General features: G+C 46.5%; 1 protein-coding gene across 1 annotated transcript in view; it reads left to right on the forward strand.

Annotated features, from left to right (window-relative positions):
- SNX32 (sorting nexin 32) overlaps positions 1 to 24799 on the forward strand; it is a 346690-nt gene that overhangs the window by 150121 nt on the left and 171770 nt on the right. The window contains exons 4-6 of the mRNA XM_078660710.1: positions 9003 to 9124; positions 21849 to 21972; positions 23208 to 23312. Of these exons, the coding sequence (XP_078516836.1) occupies positions 9003 to 9124; positions 21849 to 21972; positions 23208 to 23312 (351 nt within the window). The remainder of the gene's footprint in view (positions 1 to 9002; positions 9125 to 21848; positions 21973 to 23207; positions 23313 to 24799) is intronic.

The following is a 24799-nucleotide window of genomic DNA, read 5'->3' on the forward strand; positions in this document are numbered from 1 at the left end:
ACAAGAAATAGATAATTGTTACACCATTCTACATTTGCAATTTTTGCCAAGAAGTCTGTAGTGTCCTTTAGGTAAGATCTTAGATTGATCATGTGAGGTTGCAAAAAAAAGTCTACATATTTGGACATGTTTTCGTTCATACTCCCAATCGCGGATATAATAGGGCGACCGGGAGTAGGCAGCACCTGTTTATGAATTTTAGGGAGGAAATATAAATTCGGAGTAATAGGATGGTCATTTAATAAGAATGTACTCTCATCTTTGGACAGCAAACCAAGTCTTTTCCAGTTGGAAATTTGTTTCCGGGTTTTTTCATGACTTTGAACCATGATGGACTGTGTAGATTTTGAATAACACGAAGTTTCAGATAAATGTCTCTCGGCCTCAGTCATGTAATCTTTTATTTTTCGTAAATATATTTTTATTGCAGGAAATATATATAATCATATAACAGGCACCTGTGCAATGGTCCATAGTAAAGTCGGCGGCAGTGGTAAAATATCTATACACGGCCATTTAGCCCACAACCCGGAGGTCGGGCGGCATTTGCATCTAATCTTCGGTAAATAGCTCCACTTTCTATCAGTGTAAAACAGGTGAAAATGAATAGATCTCTTCTGCTTTTCCAAACAACCCAAAGAAACACCCATCCCCTCCCATCCCAAACAGTCCTCCCCCCCCATAAGAGTGGGCCTCAAGTCCCAATGGTATAGTTCTCTGATACTTAACGGAATCAAATGACTCTCCCCTTCCCTCTTTCCTCCTCCCCCCTCCCATCCCGTCATCGGTAATGTGGTATACGGTCAAAGAGCTTGTGATAAGAGACTGAGTTCTTCCCATTGGGTAATCTCGCCAATATTATGCTATTGGGGTGTAGGCGGTTCCTCAGCAACACTATCAGAGTCAGTATGTGTGTCATGGTCGCGCAGGGCCTGTACCAACGTCTCCCAAGCCTGCGCCGCCTCTAGAGCTCGCTCAGCCTGTCGCCGCCTAGCCTGCTGGTATCTCAGCGTGCTCTCGCTCCCTGCCCACTTGAGAAGTTCATTGCGCCATTTAGTACCCGTTGGACCAACCCGCACCTTCCAATGTCTGGTGATTTCCCGTTTAGCCAGGAGCAACCCTAAGTCGATAAACTTACTGGAAATCTTATTTTTGGGGGTATGTGGGAACCAGTGTAGAATTCCAACCGCCGCATCTATCTGCAAGGATCTTCCAGTTACTTCGGATAGCGTGTCCCCTACAAACAACCAGTAGGAGGTCAGCACGGAGCAGGACCATAACATGTGAATGAGGTCCGCTCCGAGCGTCCTGCATCTAGGGCAGGCTGCCGTCTCCGAGGCGAAATATTTCTGTAGTTTCTCCGGGGTCAGGTAGGCTCTATGCAAGATATAGAAGTGGACCAATTGGAATCGAGCACCGCGCGTGCCCTTCCAGGCTCGACACAGCAGCTGGGCCCACGTGGTCTCCGGGATATCCTTCCCTATGTCAGTCTCCCAACGGGTCCTGAGCACCTCTAAGGGGGGTCAATCTCTCATTGATCATCCTGGAATACAGGCATGACACTGCCTTAACCGTTCCCGCAGACATCATGATGTATTGACACGCCGCGGACAGCTGTGGTTCCTCATGACCAGTTTTCCAGTGCTCCTGGAGTGCCCTCGTGAATGTCATAGCGGTCCAGAAGTGCCCGAAAAGGCAGTAACGCCCCGTCCTCATAGAGGTCTCCCAGGAGCTGTATACCCACCTCCTCCCAAACTCTCAGTCGCGACCAGTCACCGCCATGGGGCAATGCAGTGAGCATTCCCAGTGGGATCTCCGGGGCATAAGGCCGCGTCATTCCCAGTCTGCGGTGCACTCGGTTCCAGCATGACCGTATGGTGCGTTCCTCCTGGGTGAGGTCCTTCAAATCAAGCCTCTGTTGCAGCGCGATATACGATAAGACATGTCTGGGTATGCCACAGCCCTGCATCTCTTCCGGGCCACGAAACTCCCGCGCCACCTCTTGGGTATAGGTCTGCAATTGGGCAGCCCAGTCATGTAATCTTTTAGCTGCCATAAGACTGTATTTCCTCCCTTGTCCGCATTTTTTATTATCACATCCTTATTGTTTTGGAGTTTTTGTACAAGCAGATGGTATTGGTTATTATTGTAATCTCGTTGTTTACTTTGAATCATGACCTGTCTGTTTAAACTTTTCAGTTCTATGATGACTTTATCACTGAATACATCTACCGCGTCTCTTGGCATCAGTGGTAGAAATGTGGATTTAGGACGAAAAGGACTAGTAACTTGACAATTCACAGTGATAGTTTGACTTACTCTCGGTGGAAGCTGTGAATCGTCATTGAATGCCAAATCATAGAGGTTTTGTAAGCCTGTGATATCTTGTACTTGAAGAACAGGTGTCGAGTCTTTACAAGTAGGCACATTTACTGTTTTTATTCGCTTGGATTACAATTGGAAATGTTTAATCAATTTTATCTTGCGAATAAATTTAAAAACATCAATTCTCGTTTGATTGTATGAAAACCTATTTGGCGGACAGTAAGATAGTCCTAATGAAAGTAATTGTTCCTCAGCTTTAGACAGGACAAGATCAGTGAGATTAATTACGGTGTTTTCCACTGTACTTGTTACTTGTTCCAATTCTTTTTTGCTTTTTTGTGAAAAGTATTTTTGTTTACAGATCCGCTTCCTTGCGCGCCTGCGTTGACTGGTTGATTTCCTTGCTTTAATAGAGGATTCCGGGAGCGCAGGGAATAACTTCGGTCCTCGCTGACAAAATTTAGTTCCTCCACTAGAGAGTAATTATCCCGCATACTTGGGCCTGGTAGTGATGCTGTAGAACCACCCTCATCGCTGTTAGAAGTTAGTGAATTCATGGATAAGACATCGGAATTATCGGCAGGAATGGAGGAGGTATCATTGCTGTCTTTAGTTTGGCCCATTGCTGAACTGTTGTTTTTCAAGAGGGCTTTGCGTTTTAAATTATCGTATTTGCGAGAAAAGGTAAAAATTCTACCCATAGCGTAGTCATTCTTATCTCGAGCAAATTTTGTAATTTTTCTTTCAATGATGGTTTCCTCCAGTTTTTTAACACGGATGTCAATTTCCATTTTGCTTTTGGTGATAAAGTCGGTTTCGCCCGTGGCTTCAAGGAGACTGTTGATACGATCGATTTCCACCAAAAGTTTATCTCTATCTGATTCCGCGTATTTAATTAATATGTGAATCATGTTCATAGAGCTTTTTAAATTGTTTTCTGCCCATTCCTGAAGCATCTGAGGATCATATATATATGTCACCACAACCTCCTTCAAAAGAACGAGCAGAGGCCTCGTAGGGGAGACTTGGAAGCATCTTTATTTTGTTAAATGGCGGATGCATTTCGGCCTTTCCGGCTCTCGTCAGCGCCATAAAGTTCAGGGTGCTTCACTTAAACATCCAAATACCTCCTGCTGGTCACCAATAGTGAGCGTCCGCTCCGCCTATCCAGTGTTAGCTCACCTAACCCAGTCCGTGATGTTGTGATGGACTGCAAATCCCAGGATGCATTTCTCTCCCAGGTAAGTGGTGCCGGGCGTTTGGTCAATACTTGTCCCAAAGTGGATTAGCGGACTGCAGGGCTAGATGTTTGTGATGCTGGTATCCTGCAGAGTAGAATAGAAAGCGCCTCCACGGGTCCCCAAAACCGCTTCAGCCGCCAAACTCAGGATTCAGTGGAGCGGGGGCAGGTATGACATGCATCCCGCCCAACTTCGAAGTGGAATACTTCAATGCAACCGCTTTATGTAGTCCTGAGCTCGAGGGCGGGCCCAGTCCAATCCAATCACTTGGAAGACACACAACCTGCCGAAGCAGCAGCCAGCAAGGGACCGGGCCAACTTGTAAAGCGGGGGCCTCTTTAGCGCGATACTGGCAAGTGCGCATAAATGTCACCACAACCTCTTTCAAAAGAACAAGCAGAGGCCTCGTAGAGGAGACTAGGAAGCATCTTTATTTTGTTAAATGGCGGATGCTTTTTGGACTTTCCGGCTATCGTCAGCGCCATAAAGTTCAGGGTGCTTCACTTAAACATCCAAATGCCTCCTGCTGGTCACCAATAGTGAGCGTCCGCTCCGCCCATCCAGTGTTAGCTCAACTAACCCAGTCCGTGATGTTGTGACGGACTGCAAATCCCAGGATGCATTTCTCTCCCAGGTAAGTGGTGCCGAGCGTTTGGTCAATACTTGTCCCAAAGTGGATTAGCGGACTGCAGGGCTAGATGTTTGTGATGCTGGTATCCTGCAGAGTAGAATGAAAAGCGCCTCCTCGGGTCCCCAAAACCGCTTCAGTCTCCAAACTCAGGATTCAGTGGAGCGGGGGCAGGTATGACATGCATCCCGCCCAACTTCGAAGTGGAATACTTCAATGCAACCGCTTTATGTAGTCCTGAGCTCGAGGGCGGGCCCAGTCCAATCCAATCACTTGGAAGACACACAACCTGCCAAAGCAGCAGCCAGCAAGGGACCGGGCCAACTTGTAAAGCGGCGGCCTCTTTAGCGCGATACTGGCAAGCGCGCATAAATGTCACCACAACCTCCTTCAAAAGAACGAGCAGAGGCCTCGTAGGGGAGACTTGGAAACATCTTTATTTTGTTAAATGGCGGATGCATTTCGGCCTTTCCGGCTCTCGTCAGCGCCATAAAGTTCAGGGTGCTTCACTTAAACATCCAAATGCCTCCTGCTGGTCACCGATAGTGAGCGTCCGCTCCGCCCATCCAGTGTTAGCTCACCTAACCCAGTCCGTGATGTTGTGACGGACTGCAAATCCCAGGATGCATTTCTCTCCCAGGTAAGTGGTGCCGGGCGTTTGGTCAATACTTTTCCCAAAGTGGATTAGCGGACTGCAGGGCTAGATGTTTGTAATGCTGGTATCCTGCAGAGTAGAATTAAAAGCGCCTCCTCGGGTCCCCAAAACCGCTCCAGCCGCCAAACTCAGGATTCAGTGGAGCGGGGGCAGGTATGACATGCATCCCGCCCAACTTCGAAGTGGAATACTTCAATGCAACCGCTTTATGTAGTCCTGAGCTCGAGGGCGGGCCCAGTCCAATCCAATCATTTGGAATACACACAACCTGCCGAAGCAGCAGCCAGCAAGGGACCGGGCCAACTTGTAAAGCGGGGGCCTCTTTAGCACGATACTGGCAAGCGTGCATAAATGTCACCACAACCTCCTTCAAAAGAACGAGCAGAGGCCTCGTAGGAGAGACTTGGAAGCATCTTTATTTTGTTAAATGGCGGATGCATTTCGGCCTTTCCGGCTCTCGTCGGCGCCATAAAGTTCAGGGTGCTTCACTTAAACATCCAAATGCCTCCTGCTGGTCACCAATAGTGAGCATCCGCTCTGCCTATCCAGTGTTAGCTTACCTAACCCAGTCCGTGATGTTGTGATGGACTGCAAATCCCAGGATGCATTTCTCTCCCAGGTAAGTGGTGCCGGGCGTTTGGTCAATACTTGTCCCAAAATGGATTAGCGGACTGCAGGGCTAGATGTTTGTGATGCTGGTATCCTGCAGAGTAGAATGAAAAGCGCCTCCTCGGGTCCCCAAAACCGCTTCAGCCGCCAAACTCAGGATTCAGTGGAGCGGGGGCAGGTATGACATGCATCCCGTCCAACTTCAAAGTGGAATATTTCAATGCAACCGCTTTATGTAGTCCTGAGCTCGAGGGCGGGCCCAGTCCAATCCAATCACTTGGAAGACACACAACCTGCCGAAGCAGCAGCCAGCAAGGGACCGGGCCAACTTGTAAAGCGGCGGCCTCTTTAGCGCGATACTGGCAAGCGCGCATAGATGTCACCACAACCTCCTTCAAAAGAACGAGCAGAGGCCTCGTAGGGGAGACATGGAAGCATCTTTATTTTGTTAAATGGCGGATGCATTTCGGCCTTTCCGGCTCTCGTCAGCGCCATAAAGTTCAGGGTGCTTCACTTAAACATCCAAATGCCTCCTGCTGGTCACCAATAGTGAGCGTCCACTCCGCCCATCCAGTGTTAGCTCACCTAACCCAGTCCGTGATGTTGTGACGGACTGCAAATCCCAGGATGCATTTCTCTCCCAGGTAAGTGGTGCCGGGCGTTTGGTCAATACTTGTCCCAAAGTGGATTAGCGGACTGCAGGGCTAAATGTTTGTGATGCTGGTATCCTGCAGAGTAGAATGAAAAGCGCCTCCTCGGGTCCCCAAAACCGCTTCAGCCGCCAAACTCAGGATTCAGTGGAGCGGGGGGGCAGGTATGACATGCATCCCGTCCAACTTCGAAGTGGAATACTTCAATTCAACAGCTTTATGTAGTCCTGAGCTCGAGGGCGGGCCCAGTCCAATCCAATCACTTGGAAGACACACAACCTGCCGAAGCAGCAGCCAGCAAGGGACCGGGCCAATTTGTAAAGCGGGGGCCTCTTTAGCGCGATACTAGCAAGCGCGCATAAATGTCACCACAACCTCCTTCAAAAGAACGAGCAGAGGCCTCGTAGGGGAGACTTGGAAGCATCTTTATTTTGTTAAATGGCGGATGCATTTCGGCTCTCGTCAGCGCCATAAAGTTCAGGGTGCTTCACTTAAACATCAAATGCCTCCTGCTGGGCACCAATAGTGAGAGTCCGCTCAGCCCATCCAGTGTTAGCTCACCTAACCCAGTCCGTGATGTTGTGACGGACTGCAAATCCCAAGATGCATTTCTCTCCCAGGTAAGTGGTGCCGGGCGTTTGGTCAATACTTGTCCCAAAGTGGATTAGCGGACTGCAGGGCTAGATATTTGTGATGCTGGTATCCTGCAGAGTAGAATGAAAAGCGCCTCCTCGGGTCCCCAAAACCGCTTCAGCCGCCAAAATCAGGATTCAGTGGAGCTCAGTAGAATCAGACTCTGGTACAGACTCCAATTTCTTGTGCAAAAAAGTATTTCAATGCAAGTTATTCACCATTTTGTGTTTCGCCCAAGCCTGGCCTTGCTCACGTATGCGCTGAAATTCAAACACCTCTTTAAGTAGTGCTCACGTGGTTACAGGGTAACAGTGGCCATTAACAAGATACTATACGTTTTCAGAATGCCCATGTTTAACAGACAGTGATTTCATCATATGGGGAATGCACATATTGTAACTGATATGTACAATATTACCCGTTGGTAACGATTGCAATGAAATTGTTAGTGTGTGCAAACAGATACACAGTACAAAATGAAATTCCATCTAAAATTCAATTGAAAGTTAATATTTGAACCTCACCATCATCACAAAAATGACATTTATAAATATAAATAATAACATTGATAAAGGCTCATATATTAAAAACAAGCAAATCAGCATTTGTAAAATGGCTAGTATCAGTACCATTCTTCTTGTGTGTACTGTAGGTATCATTATGGAACCCAAAATTGAGCTGATAGTGGGTTACATTAATGACCTAGAGATCACTAAATCTCTTATTAAAGACAGTCAAATCATCATTGTAAAAATAGCTAATATTAGTACCATTCTTCCTGTGTTCATTGTTGGTATCACTCGGGAATCCAAAATTGGGCCCCTATTGGACTAAGTTCATATAATAGAGATTACTTAATCAGACGGTATCTGCCATTGTTTATGTCTTATTTTATCAGAATTATATCATACTATGCATGGAGGGTCTAATATAGTTTGCATGTTGAAATTTTTTTTTTTAAACATATTTGTAATTTGATATTGTTACTGTACAACTCTATGTTACATCCCCAGCTCAGTGTTGTGTACACTATCTACTTATACTGACCTTACCCCTCGTCATAAAATGTGTAAAAGTGTAAAAATGTGCGTATATTTGTGTTCGATAGCTGCCAGCATTGCCTAGCTTTAAAATAAACCTACCCTTCTGTATGAATCGCATATAAAAATCTAAAATTATAGTAAATTATTAAGATCCTCACTGACATTCAAACCATTGGGTGACTTTGTATCAAAGTTTAATATAAACTGTGTCTCCAACTGTCTGAGCAATACTTCTCAATTGCCTCCCCGCCTAATTGTAGGCACACTTTCAATTACAAAATATGTCAGGCAGTTGAGATTGTTGTTGTGGTGCTGCTTGAAATGTCGCGCCACAGGATAAGTGAAGTCAGAATTTACGATTGCTTTGAGGTGTTGTAGTATCCTTACATGTCCCTGTAATTTGGTACTGCCCACATACTAAAATATGCAAGTATATATAGGTAATTACCCTTGGTACCTGTTAGCGACTCAGTCCACAGCATTTGCAAGGGTCATTGTTAGAGCGGCCTTCAGCATGCATCAAGTTCTGCTACTACATTTATTTACTTAATTAGAGCACAAGCACCCTTTGGGTGTTTATGTGCTGTACAATAAACCAGAACAATAAATTAAAATAACAAAACCTAACAGCAATGATAAGTTGACTAGAATTACACTGGGGGGAAACCAGATGGGAAGGGAAGCCGAGGAGGATCAGTAATTTGGGGGAAGTGGGGAACAAGATATAAACATAACAGAAATGGGGAAGGGTCCATACAAAGAGTGAGTAATTAATAGGTATGGCTTCATCAATAATCCACTCTGAAACAAGGGTTCACAGGGCAAAGGATATTAATCATGGATTAAATGAGTTGTAAGATGTTTACTGAATGAGAGAAAAGTCAGTTCTGACATTTATAGATTGGAAGTTCGAAACCGAAACTGCAACCCTGGAGAACTTTCTGTTTTGTGCAAAGAAAGATCTGAATTTTGGAGACTCCAGTCTGAGATCATTTGAAGAAAAGGAGTGGATTGAATAAATGGAGAGGCCATCCCAACGTGTCCTAATGGTGGTATCATTTTGTGGCAGGGTGTAGTGGAAGTGTGCCCCACTTGCTATGCTTGATCCTCTCACTGGGGAGAATCTAGTATTGGTGAATTCAGTCTAGCATATTTCGATTCATTTTGAAGCTCTGTGAACACTGGATTAATTAAATTGATTTATCTTGTGCCCTACAGATCCCCCCTGCACCACCAAAACCAGATTTTGAAGCATCCAGAGAGAAGTTGCAAAAGCTGGGGGAAGGCGACACATCCATGACCCGGGAAGAATTTACCAAGGTGAAGCAAGAGCTTGAAGCGTAAGTGGTGCCTCAGAAATAATGCCTGAAGGATTTAAGAAGCCTTTGCAATCTCCATGAGAGCATGAGGGATAGGATGTAAAAAGTGGTTATTAAAGGGCAAGGAGAGGGAGAATGGTGTCTGCCGAGGATCCAATTCCTAGGTTGGACAATATGGTAATGCGACGATTGAAGTTACTGTTGGGAGAAGAGTTACATGCTGAACATATGTTCTCTGAATTTCAATCTGATTAATTCTTACTTTTATTTGGTTATTAAGTAATGATTAAAAGTCACAACCAATCCCTGTCACATCCATCTTGTCGAGGAAAGTGCGAATAGATATAGAAATGGCTTTTCTTTTATCCGCTGGAAATTAAACCTAGCATCAGAGCAGATCTTTGCAATGGAACAACTATGGTGGCCTCAAATGGCTTTTGGGTTGCGGAGACTGTTGCCATCATGAATATTTCTAGTCACTCTGGCCAAACTCCTAACAAACATATCCCATGCTTGCTTCAGTTTTCAATGGACTCGTGTCCGGAAACAATAGGATTTGCCCTTTGGGGTGATATTCTAAAGCTTTTGGGGCCAGTTGTACGACCCTTTTTTGCATGCGCAAACAGGTTTGCGACCCATTTGTGCATGCAAAATGTGAAAGGGCTATGTACAATTCCTTAATAGGGAGTCGCAATTAATTTGAGACTCACTATTTAGGAAGTGCGAGTCACTATTAGGAAGGGGCGTTCCCTTCCTAATAGCGAATGCAACCCAATGCATGAATGTTTTGTGACCGCAATTGTGGTCACAAAACACTCACAAATTACCACCCTCTTCAAGAGGGTGGTAATGCAGTCGCAATTTGTGACTGTCTGCATACATTTTTTTTAAGAGATGGCAGTGGTCCCAGGGACCACTACCTGCCCTTAAAAAATGAAACTAAAACGTTTAATTTTTTTAAAAATGCGTCCCGTTTTCCTTTAAGGAAAATGGGCTGATTTAAAAAAAAAACTGCTTTATTTAAAGGCCGTCCCAGACATGGTGGTCTGCTCAGCCCAGCAGGCCACCATCCCTGGGAGGGCCAGTCATTCCCAATGGGCTTGCAAATTGCGAGAGGTTCATTATTATTCACAAGCCTCGCAATTTGTGACCCCATTGACAATCACAAACAGTGTCTGAGACACTGTTGTATATTGGATGTAGCACATCGCAATTTGTGACTCGCAATTTGTCGCAAGTTGCGAGGCGCTAAATCCAACGGTCATACAGCTGGCCCTTTGTTCCCTGTGTGTGAGCGATGATGAACAGCTAATTGATAGGGTAATAGATTTATTTGTTGGGATACTGAGTGCGAGGATTTAGATTTCAGTATGAGGCCAAACCTGGAGAGGATTGCAAATCACAATGCAGCCATCCAAACTCCATCTTAAAGCCTTGATGGCTTCCATGCCATTTGGTCCAGAGTAACCAAACTGTCACACAAATCCCACACAGCAACCAAAAGTTCTGCGCTGAGTTGCGTGACAGGGAGAGAGCAGGGAAGTGTTATATTTACATAAATACAGCACTATCTTATTGTCTCCCTAGCGCTGGCGCACAATCAGGCTACCGAGCACCAGACGCTCACCTTTGCACCATAGGGTAAACGTCTGCGTGAATCTATTATAGGATTTGTACTGGAAAGGTATCCTTCCATTACAAGACACTATGCTTAAAGCAACTTGAAACTTTTCCCACTTCGGATGTGTCGTGTGCAGTGCAGCCATAGGAAAGGTGTGGCGCCGCGGCCAGTGCGACTGACGCTGGAATCTGGGGATCAGGGTTCGATCCCCGGCTCCGGCGGCAGGTTAGCCCAGCACCATGTGACTCTGGGCAATAGCTTGCTTAATCTTCCCGACGGCCCCCAGCGCCTAGAGACCCTAACGGGTGACTGTGCGCTATACAAATGTGGATTAATTAATTAATTAATATGCAAGGTGTGAAAAGTTAGAAGAAATAAAAGTAAAAGAGTGTCTCCTTTTTTAACACCTGTTTCAAAGTGGAGTTATTTCTTGTGCAAATCCCTGTCTACTATTGTTTGTAGATAGGACTTAGCGTCAAAAACAATGGGTGGCTGCATGGGAACGCCCACCTCCCACACATGGAATGCTCCTTTGATGCAGAGTAGCACAGAACAGCGCAAATTTTGTAAATAGTGAAACTAAATACAACAAAAAACATTTTGCGCAGTTGTGTCCCTTTTGGTATGCAAACCCAGCGCAAAATCTTTGAAAACCTGGCCCTATGTCGGTTAAACCTTCGAATACACACATAGAAGGCATTCTCTATCTTAACTGTATTGTGTCTCTCCTTCCATCCATGTCATCACTTACTACCCAAAAGAAAGAGTCCTCTTTCTCAATTGATTATCAGTGCCAGAAAGGGTCATCATCCTCAACTTGTCTCAGTGCCTCCCATCGACTCCTTCCTGGCCACAATGCTCATGTTAAACAAAAATCTTTAGATTTTCCACAACTCACCAGCGTTTTATCCTCATTATGCTCACCATGCTCATTGCTCCTCACCAGTAAATGCAACAAAGAGTCAACTCCGATATTACATGCCCGCGGACATACACCACCTAGAGTGAATGTGCCTTGGTAAATGTGTCACACATCAATATATTCTCAATAAAACTCTATCTAAAACCTTTGATGTGGACAGATACTTTATGATGGGTGTGCAGTGCAGTTCAGGGAGGGCCGGATCTAGGCCAGACTTTTGGGCCACATTTAGTTTCAAGGAATCTAAACAGAACAAGGTCAATAGTAACTCTGAAAATCTTAAATGGATTTTTCCTAGACATATGTTGGACACTCCTGCTTTAAGAGGTTTTGGTCTGTTCTAACAATGAGTCAAGTTTGCTACATAATTGCATGGGCAACCTATCATTTATTCACAGAGTTTTGAACATTTCAGAAGCAAATGTGATGACAACGTCCTTGCTCCGTCTGTACAATCTCTATGCTTCGACTAACCGATAGGCACTTGCACCTGTTTTACTTATTCCTTTTGGTGCCTTTTTTAACAATGGCATCATGGTGTTTTACTTGACATGTATAATCAAGAATAACTGTCTCATAGTTAAAGCCTGTAATTTGTGTTTGGGAAACTGATAGGTTTATTAAGAAAACCCTAACCCACCCACCTAGTTGGTGGCATGCTTCATCATCGGCTCCCACCCAAGGTGCTGAGTGCACCCTGGGTGTGCTTCAACGCCTTGACTACAGCGGAGCATTTTCTTTTTTGGTGTGTTGTGATTGGTGCAGTGATTGGTGATGTTAAAACTATCTATAGGGTCCCCTCCCGATAGTGGAAGTAGCTTTAATAGTGGGGCCCTATGACAGGGTTAAAAATATTGGCGGATACGTGTGGAGTATTATGTTTTGTCTCAAGTATCCTAAATACAGGTCTACATGTTTCAGCCAGACTGCATCCTATGCTGGTTTTCGTCAGGACCAGGGGTAAAGAAAGTGCGTGACTCAGTCAATGGTAGGTTTCCAAGACTGGGGTGAAATAGTGAGCACACACTAAGGTGCGATAAGTTGGAGAGAAACTATTTGTTTCCTCCTCCTGTTTCTTTATGAATTTATTGCTGTTTTTCAAGTTTACGACATGGATCCCGCCAGGGGGTAGTGCCTGTAGTCACACGTTCATCAAGGTCCACTGCCTTCCACTTATTCCTGTTGCAGCCTTCATTCGAGATCCCGAGGATCGTGATAGTCTGTTTCATCCACCAAAATCATTTTTCACATTCCTTTGGCCAATTTCCTGCAGCTTAAAAAAAATCTGCACACACACTGTGCTGACTTAAGTAACTCCTTCACAAGCCTGACATCATGGTCTGCTGTGCCTAAGAAAGTAGTTAGGGGATGTGTCATATTGGTTGACCTAGGTGAATCCTCAATCATTTTAACAATTTCTTTCCTGGGACATGCTCCATTCATTGTAATCCCATGACCCAAATACTACATGGATCCTAACATGAACATGATTGCTGATCTCTCAGTATTCTGTCCAGCCATACATTGTCTTCTTGTATGTCTGCAATAGAGACCAGTATGTTGACCATGGAAAAATAAATGTTTTGGGGAATTCCAGTAGGGTTTGTATGGTCTCTGTGTGCCATGTCTGCTATGTGGGAGGACATTCTGTGCTCAATACAACTTCATCCTACATGCCCAGCTGCCTCTCATGTTGGATAGGTCCTCAAAGTACATGTGCTTTTGATAACTCCTGGGAGTGCATCAGTGGCACCTTCCTTTGATCACCCACCACCAGTATATTATTGTAGAGGATCTTCCACCCGCCCATTTCACCTTTGGTGGCCTAAATATGCTAAAAAGAACAAGTTGGTGGATATGTTTTCTATGATGAGTAAACATCTCTATAGTGGACTACAACCTTTCACACAAACGCATATTATCTTCCGCAGCATCACAATTCTGCTATTCGTAATTTACTAACAAAATCAAGGCACTTAGAAATCACTCTCAGTATTGTGGTCTCACACACATGAACAATCCCATTGACCAGCCCACCCAACTCCTGTTAAATGTCTTCACACCTGCAAATTTGTTTGCAAACTACTTTTAATGTAATACATTAAAAAAGGGACTCTGACAAGAATTTCAATGTGATTTAGTGTCTCTAAAAAAACGTAAATCCCAAAATTAATGTATTTAATAAAGGAGCAACCAATCCTGGTCACTTCACCTCAACATGCAATTTAGTTATTCAGATACATACATTCTGGCAATCTAAAAAAAAAATCTTAAAAATGAACAAAAGCCATACATTTGCACACTAAACATGTCCCACATTGAGTAATGCATTGTTGTTGTTTCGGTGCCCCCGATATACTGGACACCCTTCATCAGGACTTTAAATTTGTACTTGAATACCAGAAATAAATCTATAAAAAGTGCTCCATTGATCATGTACAAGACAAATTGCTAGACCCAGCAAGCATGGTAGCTCTGTGATTTATACAGCACAGCCGCACTATGCGTGAAGATTGAGCACTTACTATGCCAAGTCCATTGAAGTTTCTTAACAGTAGCTTCTACATCACTTTTGGTAGTGTTCTCTCTAGTTAATCAGACATTCAGATTCCCTTTTTATTTCTATCACATCTCTTCCACAATGTATTTCATGAGTATCATTACTAGTCATATATTGGTCCTGCTTCGCACCATATGTCCACTCAGCGTATCCTATCCACTTGAAAGTTGCTTTTATCACGTCCCACTACTTCATATAATACAAGAATTTCTGGCAGTAAATGTTTCTCAAGTGTTTTTGTTCTCTTAGACCTTGTCAACAGAAAAAAAACATTGCCCAGTCGTTCATTGCTTGGTAATCTGATCAGCACATTTGAGTCTCTTAAGTGTCTTATGGTGGAGTTGATAAAATATTTACTCTGCTTAGTGTATGCATATTCCCATTGCCTCAGAGCAATAGTGCCTACATTCCTGTTCCTTACCCAGAAATGAAATGCAGGAAACAGTCAAGGGGTTTGACTTTTAAACAGAGAGGCTCCTCCTTGCCCCTCCCCAAAGTCCCCTTTTGGAAATGTAATTAAATGTTTTGGGATCTTCCTCCAGTTACCAAGGTATATTCATAGTGTAATTCTTCCGAGGTAAGAAATCCTTTCTTTTTATAGCATTGCAATGACAATTACTCTGATGCTTGTCTCAATCTAGCGAAAGGGAACTATGTTTACTCAAACTAGGGGGCAGATTTACAAGGAACTGACGCATCTGCATAGATGCGTCAGTTTCCTTGCGCCAAATGTCCTTGCGCCAACACGGGTGCTCTGTATTTACAATACAGTGCTCCATGACACAAGGATTAACAGATGCGTCAGAAATTCTGCCGCATCTGTTGGCCCAAAAGTGACGCATTGCTGGAGTTGCTCATGAAAGTAATGTAACTCCAGCAATGCTCCACAACAGATAGGTGAGTCCCATTCAAAAATGCCCTACGTCATCCCTTACGCCTGGTCTGAGAAGGCATATGGGATGATGGGAGGCCTAGAGTGGTACAGTGAAATGTTGTAAATTTCAAATCATCAGTTCTACGTGGCTTTTTACATAAGAACGCCCACCCTGCATACATTATACCTGACGCAGGTATAATGTGACGCAGGGCTTTACAATGTGATGCATCTGTGACGCATCTCCCTAGCCCCTAGCCGCCGCTGCGTCACAAAAGTGGCGCAACAGAGGAGCATAAGTGTTGCAAGGGGATTGTAAATCTGCCCCTTGGTGTTTCATACTGTGTTAAGCCACATTAAAAATCTTTACCTTAGGGGCGTGGCCGAGGAGGGGACCAAGATGGCCACCTCTTATTGAAGCTCCGCCGGATCGGGGAGTCGGCACCCAATAAATGGTGTAACCCGCAATTTTTCCGGCACCCAAACCTGCGATCCTGATCTTCATCCTGCACAGCCCGACGGGTGAAATTTTGGCGGCAACAGCGGCAGGGGACCCGGAGATACGGTGGCGAGACCAGCGGCCGGGGTCCAGAAGGGGAGGCCTCGGTGCCGTGGAGTGGAGGTAGGGAGCGCTGCGCCTGGGGCGCACTGGCGGCCGGCGGGGTCCCCCCACAGTGATTTCTGAGCTCTCGGGGCTTTGGGCTCGGCTCCGTGGCTGGCCTTTTGGGACCCGTCTCCCCTTGTGCGGCGCTGGGGCGCTAGGCGCCTAATTGGCCTTGGGGCCTGGTGCGGTGGGGGAAGCTGGGAGCTCAATTTTGGCCGCGGCGAGGGCACGGGCGTGGCTCTGGGGGCCGGTTGCTGTGGGGCTGGCCAAGGGGCCGCACTGGGCGCTACGGGTGACTGCGTCACTCTGCTTCGTGCGCTGCGGTACTTCTGGCCTCTCCCTGTCTAACTGTGCACCTGTGAGGGGAGATTCATCGCCCCGCTTGACCTGCCGGACGTCTGAGGTGCCCGAGCGGGCCTCCACGTGGTCGCCCCGCCCATTGTACATTTGGTGCCCCCCCCTCCTGATTGGGGTTCCGGGCTGGGCTGGGACCCACGCAACGTCCCCTGGTGTGCAAGATCATTACCCTGGTGCTGACCCCTTGCCCTATTTGAGGTGCTCCTGTGTGATTCAGTCGATTGCCTGGGGCCTGGGACATTACTACTGCCACGTCATCGCGGAGGCTATAGAGGCTTGGATCCGGTGGCCCCGCTGCACGAACACGATGGTTAAACGTGACCCCAATCAGCGCAAGCTTAACTTTGCGGGGGCTTCCCTCCCCGTCACTGACCCTCCACAGGATGTCCTGACTGGGGCGGCTGGAGGAGCGGACCCGGAGGATGCCACTTCTCTCATGACTGCCATGATGACCGAGATGAGGGCCGGTTTTAAAGCGCTAGATGGGCGATTTGACACGCTGGAGCGCCGCATGGCGGACATGGGCTCCAAACTTCAGGCGCACGACCGAAGGCTGGACCTAGTGGAATCCAGAGTATCTGATGCAGAGGATGGTGCAACGAAATCCCTGAAGAGTCTGGAGAGGGTGGAGAGAATCCTTAAAGAGGTCGCCATTAAAAATGAGGACCTTGAGGCCCGGGGGAGAAGAAACAACGTGCGCATCACCGGCGTAGCAGAGACGACGCAAACTGGCCGGATGGACACTTTTGTTGAACAGCTGCTGATTGAACTGTTTGGCCGCGACACCTTCACTCAGGGGTTCGTGGTGGAGCGCGCCCACAGGTCACTAGGCCCCCGGCCCAGAACCGGTCTCCCACCACGTCCCATTATTGCTCGCCTTATGAACTTCAGAGACCGGGATGCTGTCCTCAGGGCGGCTCGGGACCGTGGTGTGGTGGCATGGCAAGGCAATACTCTATCCTTCTTTCGGATTTCACCTTCACTGTCCAAGAAGCACAGAAGAAATTTACAGGGGTCAAGGCTACACTCCGAAACCTCGGCCTTCGATATGGCATGCTCTACCCCGCTAGACTCAAGGTGGACATTAATGGCAGGCCCCGCATCTTTGAGACACCGTCTGAAGCCCAAGACTTCTGCCAACATTACAGGCGGCGGGACAAAAGCCCGGCCCGGTCTGAAGCACAGGCTCCGACTTCTCCGGTTAGAAACGCCTCACAGGCCAGCGCTGACCTATTTGCTGAGACAGGCAATGGCTGACGGATGTGACCAGTCACTTTGGGCTTCTGATTAGCTCTGGATGTTCCTCTTGTACCCAGTTCGTTGTGGTTACACATGCTCCGAATTTCCAGTAGTGCCTAATCCACAACCGGCGTGGCGTTGCCACCACTCATGGCGGATGCCAATGTTGACTTACCTATTATTTTTTTCTTGCAGTTGTTCTACTGTTTGAAATTGCGCTTTGTAACTAAGTGGTTTGCTCAGTTCGCTGCATGGTTAATGGGGTTATGCCTCCCAGGGCTGTTTGGAGGCTGGGTGGGGGGAGGGGATGGGAGGGGATTTTATTTAGTTTTGTATCAATCAGAACTCGGATAGCAGTCATACACCACATCGCATTGTACGTCACCTTAGACTTAGACACACTCCAGATTAGGCACGCAAGTTCCTACACTGATGGCTAGACAGACTACACATGTTGACTCCTCCCCGATATCACTGATGTCCTGGAATGTCAGGGGTCTGAACGACACGAGGAAGCGCAGGCAGGTCTTTAATTATTTAGGCAGACATAACGTTGACATTGTGTTTCTGCAGGAAACACACTTATGCCGGGGGACCCGGCTCCTCGCCAGAAGCTGGGGTTCACACCGCTTCTTCTCTGATTATAGCAGGTACTCCAGGGGAGTGGCCATCATCGTACACAAACGAGTACCCTTCGTACTACACTCCACTATAGGGGATCCGGAAGGTCGATACTTGGTGGTAACAGGCTCTCTATTCCATCAGACTGTTACCCTGGTACACGTGTATGGCCCTAATACTGATACCCCTGCCTTCTTTCAGGATTTTCAGGCGAAACTACTCTCCATGGATACAGGCCAGTTGATTGTAGGTGGGGATTTTAATTTACTCCTTAACCCCTCACGTGACGGGACTTCAGCTGCTTCAGATACCATAAAGCAATCCAGACCAGTCCTAGCTGACATTTGTGTCCACTATTCCCTCAATGACATCGAGGCTAGGCTACACGGTGGGGCCCCGGAATACACACACCATTCCAGCTTCCATAACACGTGGACGAGACTGGATTACTGGCTACTCTCCCCTGGGGTGGCTGGGTGGGTAACATCTCATACTACACTTCCACGTACACTGTCAGACCACTCCCCGGTGGCATTACACTTGGGGATTCCCAGACCGGGCGGATTTGAGCGACAATGGCGATTCCCCGGAAGGGCCCTCGTTGACACAGTGTTCGCCGAAACACTCCGAACTGCCATCACCGACTATTTTGAGCTCAATACAGGGTCGGTGGAGACTCACGCAGCCTTGTGGGAGGGATTCAAGGCCACTATCAGATGGGTGTGCATAGCTACGCATGTGGGGGTCCTGCGCTCCATCAGATCCACCCTCACCCGCATTGAGAATGATATCCGAGCGTTGGAAGATGACTTGCTTCGAAACCCCTCTGAGGCAAACGAGACGCGTCGCCTTACACTACTGATGGAGTTTCGAGAAGAGGCGGACAGGGAATTGCGCTTTTTAACCACACAACACACAGCGCGGAAATACGGAGAGGGAGACAGGCCCGGAAAGCTACTTGCACTACTGCTCCGCCCTCCGCGTCAAACACAATACATAACAGGAATCGCTGCCCCGGATGGTAGGCTGCTCCACACCACCCCTGAGGTCTGCCACACCTTCTTGTCATACTATACTGACCTCTATACCTCGTCCACCACCACTGATCTTCGCGATCAATGCTCTTACTTAGACGAAATAGCATTGGTCTTCTTGGAAAAACACATGAAGGAGTTCCTCTCCCACCCAATAACGGTTGACTCGGTCGTGGAGGCTATTGACGCCTTACGGGGCTCGGCTGCTCCTGGCTTGGATGGCTTCTCGGCCGATTTTTATAAGGCGTACAAGGAAGAACTGGCTCCAGTGCTGATAGAGGTCTATGCGGAGGCTTTGGAGAAGGGTTGCCTGCCCCCCACGTTTAGAGAAGCAGTGATCATATTGCTCCCGAAACCCGGTAAAGACCCTGCCCTTTGTGGCTCTTACAGGCCCCTCTCACTGTTGAACACAGACTATAAAATATTAGCCAAAGTGGTGGCCACTCGCCTGACCCTCTTAATGGAGTTCATCATATCTCCCACGCAGTCCGGGTTTGTACCACATAGATCTACATCATTAAATCTGCGAACATTATTCACCGTGTAGACCCCTGCACCCCAGCGGCCGCCGTGCTTTTGGACGCGGAGAAGGCGTTCGATTCCCTTGAGTGGCCCTTTTTTCTATCAATAATGTGACGCATGGGTATGCCGGAGTGTTTTGTCTCCACGGTGGCATTGTTGTACACTAAACCCACGGCCAGAATTCGATTAAACGGCCCCATCACAGAGGCGTTTTCCCTGTCCAGAGGCACAAAACAGGGGTGCCCATTGTCCCCATTATTATTCATTTTAGCTATGGACCCACTGGTCCGACACTTTCAGGAAAAGCACCTTTTTCGGGGCCTGCAGTTTCGCACTGGTCCTCTGCTGGCATCGCTGTACGCAGATGATTTAATACTCTATGTCCGGGCGCCTTCCCTCAACCTGGCACCGCTGTTGGCGGAAATCACACGGTTTGGCAAATTCTCTGGGCTACGCATGAATTGGCACAAATACCTTATTTTCCCGCTGACCCCTGCCACTACGCAATGGGACTGCGAATACCCGTTGGAATGGTGTTCGGAGTCGGTCAACTACTTGGGAATACACGTCCATATTAACACTGTAGACATTATTAGGCTCAATTATGGAAGGGCGCTGGATTTCCTGGAAGATAGCATAGACCGATGGCTGCGCTTACCGCTGTCTATGGTGGGGCGCGTTGCCATAGTGAAGATGGTGGTTCTTCCCCGGTTTTTGTATTTATTTAACAACATTCCAATTCCCTTGACTAAGATATTTTTCACCCAGCTGCGAACACTGCTGCTACGGTTGATCTGGGGAAACAAGAATCCTCGGGTCACATGGCACACACTGACCTTGCCTTATGTACGCGGCGGCCTGGGTGTACCTGATTTTTATCTATATTTTTTAGCAGCACAGTGTTCCTTTGCTTATGCCTGGTTTCACCCAGATGCCCGCATACTGTACCTGAAACCGGAGGCAGACCTGGCGCTACCGCACTCGTTGGCTACGCTTCTCCCTAGAGGGTTCCCGAGAGACCCCCAAGATATTCAGACCGTATCTTCCACATGCTGGGCGTGGGAAAAGCTCTGGAGGCTATTGAAGTTAGATATTCTTTATTCACCACTCTTTCCACTCCCTAATGCGCATTGGCTTCCTATCACTGGTGAAGCGGTGGTCCGTACCACACTCTCCAAATTCGGCTTAAATACATTGGGCGATCTCTTCCCAGAAGGGCATGCCTTTAGTCTGACGGAGGACCCCCGTTTCCTGGATCGCAACTTTATGGACTCCTTTGTCCTGTCCAGAATCCGACCCATGATGCGGGCCACGTTCCCCACCTTCCCACTGGCCCCGGAGGAGGCACTACCTTTGACGACTGTCATTCAACATCCCTCAGGGGCGCATATGGTTACCAAACTTTACAGACTTAGCGTCGCGGCCACCCCCGCTGCTGACGTAAAGGTCCGACTGGCGTGGGAAAGAGATCTAGGGAAACCCATAAAGGACGAAGAGTGGGCACAGTGCTGCACAGTAACCAAACGGGTGTCACTCAACAGCAGGCACAAACTCATTCACTTTAAATTCTTGAGGCGCTTGTATCACACCCCTGCATTGGCCCATAAGATAGACCCCTCCCGCTCTCCTAACTGCCCGAAATGTAAGGCTGTGGACGCTGATTTTGCACATTTATCATGGACATGCCCTCGACTGAGTGACTACTGGTTACAGGTACATACTACATTTGGTGAGATACTGGGTGTTCCCCTGACCCCCTCCCCTGAAATTGCCTTGCTGGGCTATGTGTCAAAATTTCCACAAGCCGTCCGCAGACTCGCAGCGCTGGGGTTTTTGTTGGCCAAGAGGGAGGTGGCCCTGCTTTGGTGCTCCAAAAGAAGTCCAAGTGTGAAATCCTGGCTCAAAAGCTTGGCCTCCTGCAATGTTAACTGTGTTGAATATTCTTCCACCATTCCCACTCCATCTCGACCCTTGGACATATGGGGACCATACCGCACTTATATTGCCAAACTTACGGCGGAACGTCAAGCACAATTAGACAATCAACTGTACCCAGAAGGGGTGGGTTGACCCACGGTATTACTGAACTCTTTACAATGTTAATAATGTACTAAATGCATGAGACATATGGGGATGTTATTGAGCTCGTGGCTATTATGTGTCTGTGGACTACTGCGGTGGCTATCCCCCTCCCTCTTTAATTTTTATTGCTGTGCTATGGAGTGACGAACTTGGTATATTTCAGTACACAGTGGTTATGTGCTCTTTACACTGATGATGGTTTTTGTACAATGCTTGTGAAAATGACAAATAAAGTTTAAAAAAAAAAATAATCTTTACCTTGAAACATACCAGCTACTGGTTTCAAGAATTTTCATTTTCTTGCCACAGGGAGTACCTAGCCATTTTTAAGAAGACAGTCGCCATGCACGAAGTCTTCCTGCAGCGCTTGGCTGCACACCCCATACTTAGGAAGGACCACAACTTCTATGTGTTTTTGGAGTACGATCAAGATGTAAGTATAATGATGCTGTGGGTTAGAGGGGAAACAGTAGTGAGAAAATACAGGATAAGCTGTGCGTAGGAAGGTGAGTGGGGGATATAACGAGGAAGATGTTAGTGCAGAAGGGAAACGGGCATAAGTACAGGGCAGAGGGGATTCTTGCAGCTTTCTCAATTGCTTTTCAACAGAGTAGCATGAAAAAGTGTGTGCAAAATGTACTGATAAAAAACTTGTGAAAAAATGTTTTGGCTAATGTATTTCTATGCAAAAGTTCAAAAATTTAGTTTTAATGAATATTGCCACCTATGTCTCTTCTTAATTTAACACTTAACCTAACCCAGAGCTTTGACTCCAACTTTAACCATAGGACTAACTCTTTGAGCCATATTCTATTTCTTAAACATACCATAATTCTTATACCAATCCCCAAACATAACACTGACACTAGCACACCTTTGATTCCAGCCTCTACCATTACCCTAAAAAGGATTACTTTTTCAAAATTATTTGTAATTGATATTTATTGTTCGAATTTGTATATATTCGAGCACAGTTAGCTTATAACAACTTTTAACATTTTTATTAATAGAACTTTTTGGTTAAATAATTTTTAAAGACACTATATTGTTTTTCTACTTTGTGATGTACATTTTTGCATGGCACTTTTCTACTGCAATGCTTATCAATCACAGCCATTGATGAAATCCTCTGGCCTGGTTCTCTTTTTTTAATGCATTACAATCACTAGATGTTCTAACTTTTTTGTTTTAATATTGTTTTTAATGGGGGTTTCATAGAAGAACGAAGACAGTGTTACAAGACCTTCATGATATTCAGACACATTATACAACCACCACACAGAGAATTGCAAAGCAGGAATATGTGGGGTATGCAAGGGAGTTAGTGAGGCAGCTGCCATGAAACCTCAGTGATGGGTATTATTATTATTATTATTATTATAATTACACTTGTTAAGCGCGCAGCTACCCGGAGGTTTCCCGGCGCTAAGGTAGACAGAAAGGCATACAAGTTGAGAGGAGTAACAGGAAAGGCACTAGTTTTTCTCACTTGCCCTCATCTTTTTCTGGGTTCATCCATTCACAGGTTAAGGACATTCTCTCTTATCTGACTCTGTCCTGGCTCTGTCTTTCTGTCCATTTTCACAAAGAAAGCTATTGCCTGTTCTGCTCTAATCCGGTTATGTGCTTATGTTTCTGATACATAGTCCTGTTCACTCTGTTTTACAGCTCAGCGTCCGCGGGAAGAACAAAAAGGAGATCCTAGGAGGATTTCTAAAAAATATTGTGAAGTCTGCAGACGAGGTTCTCATCACTGGTGTCTCAGGACTGAAGGTGAAAAAAATTATTTGTGTAGTTACTTGAAGGAAATAAGCATGTTGGCAAGAAATGCTTTACATAGCAACTGAACTAGGTTAAAAAAGGTCTAACACTGTTTGGCTGATACCAGATAGTTTATTTTTTGCTGAATGCCATATATGTTTTGATTAGGTGTCAGATACAGATAACTAGCTATATACAGTCTAAGCAACGTGGTTCATATACATATCTTTGTATTCATATTCGGGGTAATGAGAGCATAGGAGTAGAAGAGAGATTTGATATGTTTAGCTGTGACAATATTTAGGCATACATAGGTGAGACCAAGGGGCACATTACACTGGCGGTTGGACGAGCGTCCAACCGCAATCGCTGCGGGAGAGAGACCGGCCGACAAGTAGTTGGCGGTCCCACCTGACATATTTTGATTAGACCGCCGTGTAGGTGGTGGGAAAATACGTTTTTCTACTGCAGCTTGTGCTGCGGCCCTGAAAAAGTATATTTTGTTGTGACAAAATTTAGGCATACATAGATGAGAGTAAGGGGCACATTACAATGGCGGTCGGACGAGCGTCCAACCACAATCGTCGCGGGAGGGAGACCGCCCGACAAGTAGTTGGCGGTCCCACCCTACATATGTTGATTGGACCACCGTGTAGGCAGAGTGAAAATGCCTTATTCTATTGCAGCTTGTGCTCCGGCCCTGAACAGGGCCGCATTACAAGCTGCAGTAGAAAAAGGCATTTTCTAAACATACATGCATGGATGTTTGGGGGGCACCACTTACCAGTGGCCTATGGGGAACAGGGTCCTGCTTGGGGCCCCCAAAGTCCGTTTCTGTCTCCCTATTCATGGCAGTGGGACCATCACGAAAAGGCATTTGGAAAGGGACATTGTGATCCTGACGACAGTGCCTGAGCAGGCATCGCCTCCATTCAGGATCACGATTCCGACTGCTGCTCCGACGGGATTACTAGATCCTGTCGGAGGCAGCAGTCCATCCACCAAGCTGTTAGGGTCCGACCGCCTGCATCTTTATGTGGCAGTTGTCCCGAAGGGCTGTGTGCTGGTGGGACGGCCAGCCACGGCTTGTCGATAGTGGTCCCACCAGCATCGTAATGTGCCCCAACGTTTTTGGAGAGCAGGAAAAGAGGAGACGTAGTGGAGTTTAATTGGCAGATGAGGAGCTTAAATGAGAGGATTTGCAAGGCTTCACAGGGAGTCTTGAGGGCCGACAACAACATTTAGTTGAATGAAGGATGTGCGAAGGTACATATATTGCTAAAATTCGAGATAGTTCGCTAGGGGAGGGAATCATTTATATTGTAATGGTATGTTATTTAGATTTGTATAGCACATGATTACCCTGAGGCGTCTTGGCGCTGACTGCTCTAGAGCATGACCTGGTTGTCCTTAATTTCTAAAAAGCCATGTTTTAAGCTGTTTTCTGAATGATAACAAGGTCCAGTAATATGGGGAGGAAGGCTGAAAAACAAATTTCT

This window comes from Lissotriton helveticus, chromosome 9, assembly GCF_964261635.1.
Source record: "Lissotriton helveticus chromosome 9, aLisHel1.1, whole genome shotgun sequence".
NCBI classification, from domain to species: Eukaryota; Metazoa; Chordata; class Amphibia; order Caudata; family Salamandridae; genus Lissotriton; species Lissotriton helveticus.